The following is a 13,382-nucleotide window of genomic DNA, read 5'->3' on the forward strand; positions in this document are numbered from 1 at the left end:
CTGTGCCTGTACCCAGCAGTTTTTTATAAAATGTCAGTAGCTAGTGAGGTTCCCACTGTGCTTCTGGGTGAGGGTGGTGCAGCCACAGCTAAGAGAAAGTGCATTCAATGAGCATGCTTTGTAGAAACTGGGGGAAAATGTCAGGAGACAGTCTTAAACTGGCCTGCTATAGCCAGAAGGAGCTTAGTTTTGGGGACTTTGGGTGGGACACAAAAAGGGAGCCGGAGGATATAAACAGAAGGTGCCTGGATAGGTACCCCAACAACTGGGGAGGGAAGATGTATTTTCTGATGACTTGCTGCTTGCAGATCAATCCAACAAGGTGGCCTTGTGAGCAGTTCCAGTGACTTAAAGAACATCACTGAGCCCACGATGAGCCGGCCCGATCACACCATTAACTGCCCCATGGTGTAGACATTATGAAAGACAGAACTGCTCACAGAAGCAGCAAGCTATTTTGAAGACCCCATAAGGAAATAATACATTTGAACTCCAAATCCTGGGACCTGCCACAACCCTAGATTGATGCCCTAAAATTCTTGATTTCCAGGACATTAATAGACCTTTCCCCTAAAATGAAATGAAGATTAAGTTCCAAATATCCCAGCACCCTGGGGGCTGTGGGAAGAAGATCTCATGTTTGAGGCTATCCTGGGCTAAATAGCGAGATGCTAGCTCAAAAATAAATAAATAAATAAATAAATAAATAAATAAGTCAAAGGTTCTATATTGAATACGTTTCAGAAATAAGTCTTTGGCTGCAGAACTTCCCAGTGCTGTCCTGGTGTCCCTGCAGTGTCAAGGTCTTTTTTCACAAACCTCCTGTCCCCCCTCATCAATCTTGACAGCTCCCCTGCCCACTCCTGGGGGGGGGGAATTCAGCACCACCTGCTTTGAGGCTTTTGCTATTAACCAATTAACTAATGAAGTGGTCTAATGAGTTTGGTCACCCACTCAGCAAACAGAGACAGCCCCATGCCTAGCACAAGGCACAGTGCCAGGCTGTGGGCTGTTTCTTAGTCAGAATTGACTTCTCTGAAAGGACAGGAGCCCACTCAATACAGCATAGGCAAAGGAGAAGACACGGACCATCATGACGGTGGTAATTAGTAGAACTCCACAGAAAATCAATGTCTCCAAGGCTGGGTGAAGAACCACTTCTGCATCTATCTTGTGTATCCCTTTCCTATTGGCTGGGAAGGACTGGAAGCCAGGAAAGGGCTGAGCAGGTGGGACCCCCAAGCCCCACCCCACCCCCAGCTTCTCAGGGCTCAAGATCTCCTTACCTGACTTCAGCCGTGGACATTTGACATGGGCACCAGGAATTTTGGAAACAGAGGATTATCCTCAGACAGGAGAGGAAATAGAACCAGACCACACTGACCTTGGCATCCACCCCTCATGTAAGGAGTAGGGATGTAAGGAGTAGGCACTGAAAAGAAGAGGAATCCTGACCAGCGGAGAATGAAAAGATCTAGATGAGGGTGGGAGAGGCAGGGGTGGGATGGGATGGGCATGGGAAGAGCAGAAAGAAGATGTGGCTCTTTGCAGAGCGTTGGCTCATTTGAGCCAGGAGCTTTGCTCACTGTACGGGACACAGTGGCAGGAGACAGCCTTACCCTGGGTCATGAGAGCCACTACTGAAGGCAGAGCTGCTGTGGCAATCATCTCCTCTCTACCTTCCTCTTGTCTCCTTATAAATGCAGTGTGAGCAAACCTGAGGGTGCGGCTACCCTCCAGGGGGTGGGGACCAGCAAAAGATATGGTGGTTTGTGTCCCATGGGGAAGGCTCAGAATGAGTTTTCAATATGCTCCTGTGCTGTCTGTCAGTGGCCACCCCATGAGATGGGCACGTCAGACCCTCAGTAGCTCTATACATTTAATGCTGTCCCAAACTTTGCCCCAAATTTCTAGCCTGGATCAAGGCCTTGAAAGATAGCAATATTTTTATCCCACATCTGCAGCAGAGCATACCACCCAAGTAATGCCTTCTCTGATTTAGGCTCAGCTGTTTTGTACAACAAGACTGCTGGGGGCGGGGGGTGTTATAAAAATCGGAAGAAGAGCAAAAGAGCAGCAAACAGGCACTGGGGACATATTTGTGGCACCAGCATTCTCTCAATCGGACCTTATGAGAACTGAGAAAAGGGAAAGAGAGCCCCGTTGTGCCCATTGCATAGATGAAGAAACAGGGATAAAATCTGCTGAGTAATTCTCAAAGTTATGTATCTAGCAAGACATGCTGGCATAGCATTTATCAAAACAAACAAACAAAAACAAACAAACAGAAAAAAGGCCACTGGACTTTTCATTGCTATCCTCCAATTACAGCCATTTCTTCCTCTCAAAATAAAATAAAGAGGCTGGGAAGGTGGGTCAGTGAGTGACGTGTTTGCCGCGCAGGCATGAGAAGCTGAGTTTGGATTCCCCAGGGCCCATGAAAAAGCTGGGTTTGGTGGCCCAGGAGTAATCCCAGTGCCGGGGACAGAGAAGATGGGAAGAAGGTTCAGTAAGAGACCCTGTCTCAGAACTTAAGGTGGAAAGCAGACAGTCAGCCTCCAGTCTGCACACAAATTGCGCATAGGTACACACACTCACGTTCACACACACACACATAAACACATATACACAAAGTACAAAAGGGGAGAAAGCAGCCTTCCAAATGCAGGCTCCCTCTGACACAAAAAAAACGGAGGCTGGAAGAAATATACCTGTCCCCTTCCTTTTGTCATGCTTTGTCCCAGGTAGGGCTGCCCCTTATGCAGGGCACAGGAGAACGCACTCTTTGACCCAAACTGGACTATAGAGCCACATCATTGCAACCCTGACTCTTACTTGTTCTCATTTTCCCAAGCCCCAGATCAAGGGGACACCTGAGCCTGTCACAGACTAGCCCTCACACCAGTGGGAGGTAGGAAATGGTTAAACCAGAAGCACATGCCCTCTGCACTTAGCACCAGATGTTTCCCAAGTCCAAACAACGTGCCCATACCATTCTTACCAGTCGAGGACTTTGAAGAGCCATTCTGTGGTGTGGGAAGGTGTTTCCACCACTCTTGGGCAGCTGTGCCAAACTGTGGGGAGGAATCTTCCATCTAGATTAACAACTCACCAGGAGCGACTCATGAAGGCCAAGGTTGTCCTCTGGGGCTGCAGAGGACAACAGGAGCCCAGATGGTAGCTTATGTCGGCTTTACTATAAAACTCTGCCAATGTTTGCAAATGCCTGAGCTTCACAACATGACACTGGAAGGGGAAAGGGGAGCAGCAATGACCAAGGCTTTCTTAGCTCACTGACCTCAAGGTTCCAGTAAGCTGCAAAAGAGAGTGCCTTCTCTGTCCTCTGTCCTCTAAATCCTTCCCTTCCCTCATTTTCAGACCCAGGGGCATCCATAATCTTGGCTGTTCTCACACCTCCACAAAACAAAACAAAACAAAACAACCTCTCCTTCCTCTTACTTTAACAAAAGAACCTGCTTCCTCAGAAATTTCCCTACTCTCCATCCTGGAACACAGAGAAAATTCTATCCTCAGTGCCCATCCCTGAGCTCTGCATTATTTGGGGGAGCCCGTCTTGGTGATACTAAAAAGAAAACATCAGATCCAGACTCCAGCTAACCAACAGCAATACACTTACATTCTTGCCTTCTTCATGGGGATGCTTTGCTAGATTCAACATTGTGGCAGGTGTGGGGCATGCGCAGAGGAAGAATTGTGTCTGGTCGTTATTAATGTGAGCCAAGAAAGAGCTACAGCATGTCTCGTGCCTTACAGAGCCCTCAGAGACAGGGTAGGGTGGAGCACTCATCATCCCCCCCCCCCTCGTCCCCTTCTTCATCCATTTATTGTTCACTTAGAACCAGCACAGGGTAGGGCTGAGAATCCTCCAAACCATTAGGACCCAGGTCCTGGCCTTGAGAAATCTAAGGTCCATGCATGGCTCAATGCATCTCTGAGGCTCCAACATTGGAGAGGAAAAATAAGGAAAATGAAATATGTGCCCACAGATCTGCATCCCAGTGGCAAAGGCCAGGCCCTGAGGAGTAGGAGGTGAGGCAACTGGCTCCTTTGCTCTCCACTTACATGGCTTCTCTAAGTGTCTAGGGTGTCAGCTGGAAAGTAGATCATGCCTGTAGCACTTTGTGGATATGGGACAAAAATAACATCATACAAGATGTACATTTATAGGCTCCTTTCCTGAGATGAGGAAGGAGCTAAGTGGCCACCTGCAGCTCCTCTCTCAACCTGCTTCCTTCCCACAGGGCTGTTGCCCACTGGAGCTTTCCTTCAGTCGTTCGAGGCTGGAGCTGACATTTCATGTTACAGACCCGGTAATCTGTTTCCTAGGAAACAAGGAATAGAACTAACTCTGCAACAAGTCTTCCCCCTACCCCCTAACACACACACACACACACACACACACACACACACACACACACGCTCGTACACACACACACACACACACACACACACACACACACACACACAAGACTAGAATGGCATTTAAAAATACAGTACCAGTTGGACACTAAAATTAGTTTACACATCTCACCTTGTGCTGCTGCCTCCTGCCACCTGGACACCAAGGGACCAAAGCACAGGCTTCCTGTATGGCACACCCTCCAGAGGTCAAGCCCAAGGCCCCCCTCTTTATATCCTACTCTGCTTCTTTCCAAGAGACAAAGTAGGTAGCCCCCAACTTGGAATTCTCCCTCCTTCTGAATGACTTCAGCTTTTCTCCTGACCTCAAGGCTATCTCTGGAAACTCACACTCTCTACGCCCATCTCCCACCCATCCTAGCCTCCAATCCACCCATAGACCCCTGTCTGTGTCACTTTGGGTACTCAAACCAGAAACTAGGACATTACCCTGGTTCCCCTCACCTTGTGTTATGTACCCCTGAGTCCCCTCTGCCTTTAATCCATCCGCACAGTGCATCTCTTCTACTCTCATGGGCCATGGGCTCCAGGTACCCGTGTTGTCACCCACGGTCTTCTAGGCAACTTGAAAAGGAACCAGGGCCCAGGGCACATCCTCTGAGAAGCTCCTCTTTGTCTCCCAGGGTGGAATCTGTGGCAGGCTTCCTCTGTGCCCCACAGTCCCTTTTACCTTTGGCATGCATTGATCATATGGCATCAATTACTGCACACGCCAGGTGTTGTTTAGAGATCTTTATGGACGACCCTAGCTGGGTGTCTCTTATCTGGCTCCTCAGATTCCTAGAGACATCAGAGAGCCTGGCCCCACCGTTGACTCAGCTTTAAGTCAGACACCTGTGCCTGGCGTAGAAGTGGCTTACAGTGAGATTTCCTGCGAACTGTACCATTGATTCACTTCTGTCGCCCCAGCATCTAGATGAGTGCTTAGTCAGTTTCCATGGAGTAATTAAAGGCATGCTGCATTGAATTGGTACCCAGTACCCCATGGAGATGTTCTCTTGGTGTGTTTCCCCTGCTGTTCTTCCAGAGTGCCTGATGGTTTCTAACTGACTTTTTTTTTCTTTTCTTTTCTTTTCCCCCCTTTGGAATTGGTTGGCAAATAGGTTTTGTGGGGTTTGCCTCCTTATCATAGCATAAGTTTTTGTTACATCACACAAAAGCCTTTTTGATTGAGCACTTGACACTACTGAATAGAATGGCATCCAGTGATCACAAAGAATACATCTGGGCCCAGCTGCTGATGCAGCAGGAACTCCACTTGGCAGCTGGGAATGCTATGGGGCTTGTAGACATCCTGGTAACTAGAGTGTCTGTGTCTTCTCCTTGGTGCAGCATTACTTCACAGTGAACTTCACCCATGAGAACCAGAAGGCCTTGGAACTGAGGACTGAAGATGCAAAGGACTGTGACGAGTGGGTGGCAGCAATTGCTCATGCCAGGTATGTCTCACCTTGCCAAACTGTCTAGGCAGACGGGACCAAAGCAAGCAAACGTCTACAAGTCCAAGCCTCAGGACAAGGATGTGGGAAAGGAGGAGAGGAGTGTGTAAATGCTGGAAAAACATCTTTTGATGGGATCCAGTCTTGGCCACCCCAGAGAGTGAGAACACTGAAGACTCACACCCTGTTCTAACCCTAAGCCCCATCTCTAATGTGTGCAGCCATGAACTTGATATGTGACCATGAATCAGACCACTCTTCTTTCTGAACCAAAACTAACCATACCCTGGCAGAGCCAAAACACTGTCAAGGGTAGCACCACACAGCTGACCATCTAGACAGATGATTGATCTTGTTGACCTAGAAAATAATAAGAGCATTATTGTGTCTACTGTTCCAAAAAAAAAAATGTGGACTTCTGAGGTCAGAAACTACTTGGAACTCTGCATTCTTAATGGCTGATAAAAGTGGAGAAAAGGTATCCATCAGGTGTGAGTTGGAAGAATGCAAAGAATGGAAGGATGGAGGATTGGACAGAAGTCTGGAGGCTGAAAGTTGGTGATTAATGTAAAATTAGTGATGAGTGAGTAAAGGATGATAGAAGTATATGTGGAGGATAGAAGAATGGATGGATAGATGGATCCTTGACACCCATATGGTGACTCTAGCAATGACTTAACCCTAAGGTCACGCCATCTCCATTTCTGTCCACAAAGAGCATCCAGCCTTAGCTAAAGAAACCAGATTCTACTAGAAGAACCAATAGACACAGGTCCAGTGCAAAGTGCTAAGTAGCTACAGCTGGCTGTCTCACAAGTATTCCCCCAGAAGATAAGACAGTTTAGTGAGAGACATCCATCTGCAGGGAGAAACAGGTAGAGGTAGAGTTCCATTGAGGCTTGAGTAAAGGGTGGGAAAGAAGATTTAGTGGGTTTAAATATGAGCATCTCAACAACAACACCTCGCTCAAAAGAATCTTTTATTTAAAATGCTGATACAAGCCAGGCGGTGGTGGTACACACCTTTAGTCCCAGCACTCGAGAGGCAGAGGCAAGTGGATCTTGGTGAGTTTGGGGCCAGCCTGGTCTGCAAAGCGAGTCCAGAACAGCCAAGGCTACACAGAAAGACCCTGTCTCAAAAAAAAAAAAAAAAAAAAAAAAAAAAAAAAAAAAAAAAAAAAAAAAAAACCAAAAAAATAAAAATTAAAAAATAAAACACTGATACATAGAAGATAATTTCAAGACTAAACAGGAGATAAAGCTTAGATGTTAAAATGCAGATGAGGGCCTGTGAGATGGATCAGCAGATGACAGTGCATCACACCAAGCCTGAGGACTTGAGTCAGTCACTGGGACCCACTTGGTGAAAGGAGAGAGAGAATGTTGGCTTTTACGGGTAGTCATATTCTGTCTCTGTGTCTCTGTGTCTCTGTGTCTCTGTGTCTCTGTCTCTGTCTCTGTCTCTCTGTCTCTCTGTCTCTCTCTCTGTCTCTCTGTCTCTCTCTCTCTCTCTCTCTCTCTCTCTCTCTCTCTCTCTCTCTCTCTCTCTCTCTCTCTCTCTCTCTCACACACACACACACACACACACGCTAATATAAAAAATTTTCAAAGCATATAAGGTCTACAACTGACTGTCATAAGATCATAAATGACCTCAAATCCCCTGACCTTTCCTCTGTAAACCATGGGAGCCACTGGAGGGCTTACAGCAGGAGGGTAGCATGACCAGAGCCATGACTTAGAGTAGGAATCACCAGGGTTGTTCAAGACAAAATGAATGAAGAAGAACCGAGATTCGGGGAGAGCAATCAGACCTCAGTCCCCTATCATCAGAGCAGAACCACAAACAAACAGGGTTTGCTTCTGAGGTCAAACATTCCATTTGAAAAACAAATGAAATTATTTACATGGAAGGACTTTGTAAGCATTTTAGCATTAGAGGGGTTTTCTTTTGTATCTGTTTGTTTACCTTGTGGGGGCCACACATGTCACAGCATACATGTGGAGGTCGTAGGAAACTTACAGGGAGTTGGCTTTCTCTTCCACCATGTGGCATTTAGAGATCAAACTCGAGTGATGGAGCATGAGGTGAACACCTGCTGAGCTGTCCTATGGACACTGCATTAGAATTTTAATTCATTATTCATCAATGCAGAATCAATACAAACAATTTTTAGCGACAGTGCAATAATAGTTGGTGGCTAAAGTGATGAAAGCTGGCAATACTAAATGCTGGAACACTAAATGTGTAATTACCACAGCACTCAGGTAGTACCAGAGTGTGTAAACAGTACAACCAACCTGGGACATGGATAGGCAGCTGCTTACCATATGCTCTGTTATCCAGTCGTCCATTCCTGAGTACCTATCTAAGAGGAATTAGAAATGACCTCAAGAGTCTCCTATGTAAATGTTCATAACGGCTTTATGCACAGCCATCAGCTATGCTGTCTATAACCAAGGTAATATATAAACAAACCACTGGTGAATCCACAAAATGGAATATTGCTAAGAAATAAACATGAATCAACTACAGTTATACACAACAAGATGGATGGATTTCAAAATCAATATGCTGAGTAGATGTAGCAAAAAAAAATATGTGCTATATGATTCCAGTTATATGAAATTCTAGATCAAACAGAACTAACCAGCATGACAGAAGCCAGAGTAGCAGTCACTTCTAGGGTGGAAAGAGCTTCCTGGGGGCTAGAAATTATCTTTGTCTTGATTAAGGTTTATGATTTTTATCACAATTTGCTCAAACTGTTAATGGTGTTTGCAACCTGGGCCAGGTTTGTCCAAGTTCTTGGTCTCTTATTCAAAGAACTAAAATAAATACACAAAGTGGCAAAAGTGTCAAAGCAATAGGCTAGGTCAGATACTCTCTCAAGAGTGACAACAGGCCCCAAGAGTAAAATCAAGACCCAATTACTGTTTGGCACTTCCTTTTATGGGTTAAAATAAAGGATGCGTGTTTGTTGATTAAGGGTATGAGTGGGGTTTTTTTTGGTCTTGGTTGATATATTAAATTATAGAACCTCTTTTCTACTACATGTGTCCTTTTCCATAATTTATTTGATCTTAATTATATGTGTACCCAATTTTGTATAGTCATAAGGTGGCAAATATGGGATTATCCCTAAAAAAAATCACTTTAAGATCACAGTTCACAGAGCTAGACATGGTGGTGCATGCCTGCAATCCCAGCACTCAGGGAGGCAGAAGCAGGTGGATCTCTGTGACTTTGAGACCAGCCTGGTCTACAATGTGAATCCAGGACAGCCAAGGCTTCACAGAGAAGCCCTGTCTCCGAGAAGAAAAGAAAAGAAAAGAAAAGAAAAGAAAAGAAAAGAAAAGAAAAGAAAAAAGAACAGCTTGCCGTTTGCCTTATTGCAAATGCACCCAAAACTAGTTCAGGCCAGATTGACCTTCCTACTCCATAGACCATAATTAGAGTTTGAGTGAATAGAATCTTAGCTTGGTGGTGGTGGTTAAGGAAAGGAGGAACAGCACTGCATTGTTAAAGAAGGATGTACATACAAACCAGTGAAGATAGGAGTCCTAGGTTGCTAACAGGTTGCCAGGCGAGTTCCCTAGAAAGGTGTGTGTGTGTGTGTGTGTGTGTGTGTGTGTGTGTGTGTGTGTGTGTGTGTGTGTGTGTGCGTGTGTGTGTATGTGTGTGTGTATGTGTGTGTGTGTATGTGTGTGTGTGTGTTACATTGTGACATTAGGATCTGTGTTTTCCACAACATGTGCACTGAATAGCCTCACGTTCTAAAAACAAATGATAAGTATTAGAATGTTTCACTGTCCTGTTGCTGCATAACAAACGAGCACAGACTTGTCAGCATGCAATATCCCTTCATTAGCTTGCATCTCTGTGGAGCAGAAGTCCAGGCTCACCTGAGATTTCTGCCTGAAGCCTTGTGACGCTGAAATCAGGGTTAGGTCATTGAACTGAGAGACAGAGAGACAGAGACAGAGACAGAGACAGAGAGGGAATGTAAAAGCATGCATATGTGTGGATGTGCATGTGTTGCAAGAATTCCTTCCCTGGGAAGAAACAAATAACGTCCACCCTGTCTTTGTAAAATCCCAACCAAAAAAACCAAGGAACAGTTCTACATGGCTCACCCTGGGAAGCTAGTGAATTTATTGGGCTCAGTTACAGAGTGGTGAGTGATTGCTGGCAGCACTGTCAAGCGCCCACACTGGAAAGTCTTCACTCAGCATAGATCATGACAGCCCCATATCCACACAGAAGCCCCCTTCTCTGAACTTTAACACCAAGGACACATGCAAAAATGACTAGGGGGATGCACTGCAATCCCAAGTGAGGATCCAGCGCCCCTTCCCACCCCTTCCTTTTACGAGAGACTATCAACTTGGAAGACCAAATTCTACAAGCGTGTGTGTGTGTGTGTGTGTGTGTGTGTGTGTGTGTGTGTGTGTGTAGGTGTATATGCAGCAGCAGCAGCAGCAGCAGCAACTGGCTTTCTGCCACAGCCATATTGACTGTGAAGTATTTTTACATATTCCCAATTTAGTTTTTATTTACATATACTTAATAGAAACATTCCATGTACAAAAATAAGCACTGTGGTGTATTAATACCATGCAGAGACACAATGTTCTCTCACACTGTACGTATCATAGTCTAGTATTATGGGATGCCTCAGTAGTGTATGAGCACTAGATGCCAGGCCGGGGGGGGGGGGCGGTCTGAGGGGATGAAATGCACTCTCAGGCCCTATGGCCAATTCCACCTCCAGCTTTGACACTGACCAACTGTTGTTCTGAGCAAATTGCTTCTCGCCCCTAGACTTTGGTGTCAGCATTGAGTAAGTCATACGTCAACCTTTCATGAGCCCTGAATTTCTACCTCTCAAAGCCTATGAATTCATAAAAACAGTGTACACACCAGATGTGGTTCAGTCAGTTTCCTCTTGAAGGGTTCTGAAAGAGGAAGGAGCAGGGAAAGAGAAAGAAAGGGATGGGGTGGGGTAGGTAGAAAAGGAAGGAAGGGCGGAAAAGGGGTGTTGGGTTTTTTCTCTTTTCAATGATCTTACCAAATACCTGAAATAATCAGCTTAAAGCAACAAAAGACTTACTCATGGTTTGAGGCTGCAATTGGCTGGCTCCGTATTAGGATAGAAACATCTTTTTTTGTTTTTCTTTTTATTTTTGTTTCTGTTTTGTTCTGGGGTTTTTGTTTGTTTGTTCTGGTTTTGTTTTGTTTTTTTGGTTTTTTGAGACAGGGTTTCTCTGTGTAGCCTTGGCTGTCCTAGACTAACTTTGTAGACCAGGCTGGCCTCGAACTCACAGCAATCTGCCTGCCTCTGCTTCCCGAGTGCTGGGATTAAAGGCGTGTGCCACCACCGCCCAGCTAGGATAGAAACACCTTATCAAAAGGGTTACGGTGGAGGGGAACTGCTCCCCTCATGGCACCAAGAAGCAGAGAAAAAGAACCAAGAGCTGAGGGCAAGCTATATGTCCTTCACAGACTTGGTCCCCAGCTGCCCACTTCCTCTGGTTAGAGCTAACCATCCACAGCTTCTCCTGCCTCCCCATGGTCCAGTCAATGATGAATTCGCCAAGGCTCAGTCCACTGATTGGGTCAGGGCCCTCGTGATTGCTCCCCGAGGCCCATCTGCCGGCCACCAAGCCTTGAAACATCAGCTCCTGAGGAACATTCCGACTAAAGTATAATATTCTTCCCTTGGCCCCCAAAGGCCCATGACCGTCTCACAGTGTGAAGCATATTTCCTCTGTCCCCCAAAGGTCCCTTGTCTTAATAGTCCCAGAATTTCTCAGAGGTCTAAGTCCAAACTCTTCAATGACTCAAGGCACCTATAACACAAAAAAGGAAGCCATGTACTTCTAACACGTGGTGATGGGACCTCCTCCTTTCCAAAGAGGACACGAGCCATAGAAAAGAAGAGCAAGGCCAACACCCAGCCAGAAAATATTATGCCATGTAGCTCCACGTCTGGGTGGCCAGGGCCTGTTATGAGTATGTCCAGGATCCAGGCCATAGGATGAGCTCCAGAGGGCTTGGAAAGTCCTGCCCCCATAGTCTTTTCTGTCTGTAGCTCTTATTGATACCATCTAGGGGACATGACTGTGTTCGTTTCCTTTGTCAGTTAAAGAATTAAAAGGCAGGTGGGGCCAGGGGTGGGGGTGGGGGGGGGTGATTCTCTACCACACCTGGTACCAGCAGGGAGTTTCTCAAATAGGTTCTGACCTAATGAGTGGAAGGAGCCTTGGTGAGGTCATCACTGAATAGACTGTTGGAAGGTAGGAGAAGCTGTGGTTGGGTCCAATTGGAGGAAGTGTGCAGCTGGGGAGTAAAAGGAGTCTATATTTCAAGCGGTCGAGAAGGGCTTTTGTGAGAGGGGAGGAAATGCGTATACAGGGCAAGCACACAGAGAAAGGACCCTCTGCCAAGCAGAATGAGGACCAGGGAAGCTGCATCAGAGGCTCTGCTTGAGGTATGGGGCATTTTTAAAGTCAGTGAAGGGTCTCCCTTCCCTAGCATCGGGCTGCTCAGTTTGAAGGAAGAACGATGACTATTGGGCCCACAGTTGTTATGTAGGCATGTCCTTTGTACAGCCTTGGGTTCCTTGAGCCAGTCCATCAGCAAGGAGGCCCTACTGACAGGAGAAAAAAATACACAAAGCCTTTGTTTTAAGCTGTCAGGGGTTTGTCTTGGGTCGGGTTGCTGGGGGCGGGGGGTGGGGGGAGTGAGGAAGAAGCCTGCCATCTTGAAAGTTCAGCATCTTTTTACCTAGCCATGGCCCCTCTCCCTCTCTGTATGCCTAAGGCTGTCTGCCAACTGCTAGCTCCTCAGTGTAGCCTCTCAGACGCCCCTGTTGACTTCTAAATACTCTCATCAGATGTCCCACATTCTTGGCACCTCCAAGTTTCTGAGGGCTCCAAAACTTCATCTTTAACTCTCACAACTTCACCCTCTCCAGGACTGCCCAACAGGGAGGGACTCTGACCTTCCCATGTTTCCTAGCTTCCCAGGACTTCTTTTGACATCTGGGTGGATACCTTTGTGGCCCACAACTCTCACATTCTAAATAGCTCCAGAACCAGTGTCCTGTGACTAACACCAAATACTACCATGGGCTTCCCACAAGCATGAGGGACTTAGTTCAATCTCTAAGCCAAACTGACTGCACCAAATACTACCATGGGCTTCCCACAAGCATGAGGGACTTAGTTCAATCTCTAAGCCAAACTGACTGCGTGTGCTTGGAATCCCAGCACTGGGGAGGCAGAGATAGGCAGATCTAGCCTAGCCTACTCAGTGACCTCCCATCCTGTGAGAGACCTGGACAGACAGACAGACAGACAGACACGCGCACTTGTGGGGCAGACACTTTACTGACTGAGCCATCTCACTAGCCCAGTGGCCTCTTTTTAACAGTGTTAATGATCTCTGCAGCAACCTTGCTGCTCTTGGCCCCAACTTTATCTGTGTTTGTTTCCTGAC

The 13,382-nt window shown here is 46.4% G+C and overlaps 1 protein-coding gene across 2 annotated transcripts in view; it reads left to right on the forward strand.

The window, feature by feature from the left end:
• Positions 1 to 13,382, forward strand: part of Rasgrf1 (Ras protein specific guanine nucleotide releasing factor 1) — a 106,477-nt gene that overhangs the window by 11,169 nt on the left and 81,926 nt on the right. For both annotated transcript variants that reach the window (XM_051140231.1, XM_051140232.1), the window contains exon 2: positions 5,773 to 5,879. In XM_051140231.1, coding sequence (XP_050996188.1) covers positions 5,773 to 5,879 — 107 coding nt within the window. The remainder of the gene's footprint in view (positions 1 to 5,772; positions 5,880 to 13,382) is intronic.

Source organism: Acomys russatus, chromosome 32 (genome assembly GCF_903995435.1).
Source record: "Acomys russatus chromosome 32, mAcoRus1.1, whole genome shotgun sequence".
Lineage (NCBI taxonomy): Eukaryota > Metazoa > Chordata > Mammalia > Rodentia > Muridae > Acomys > Acomys russatus.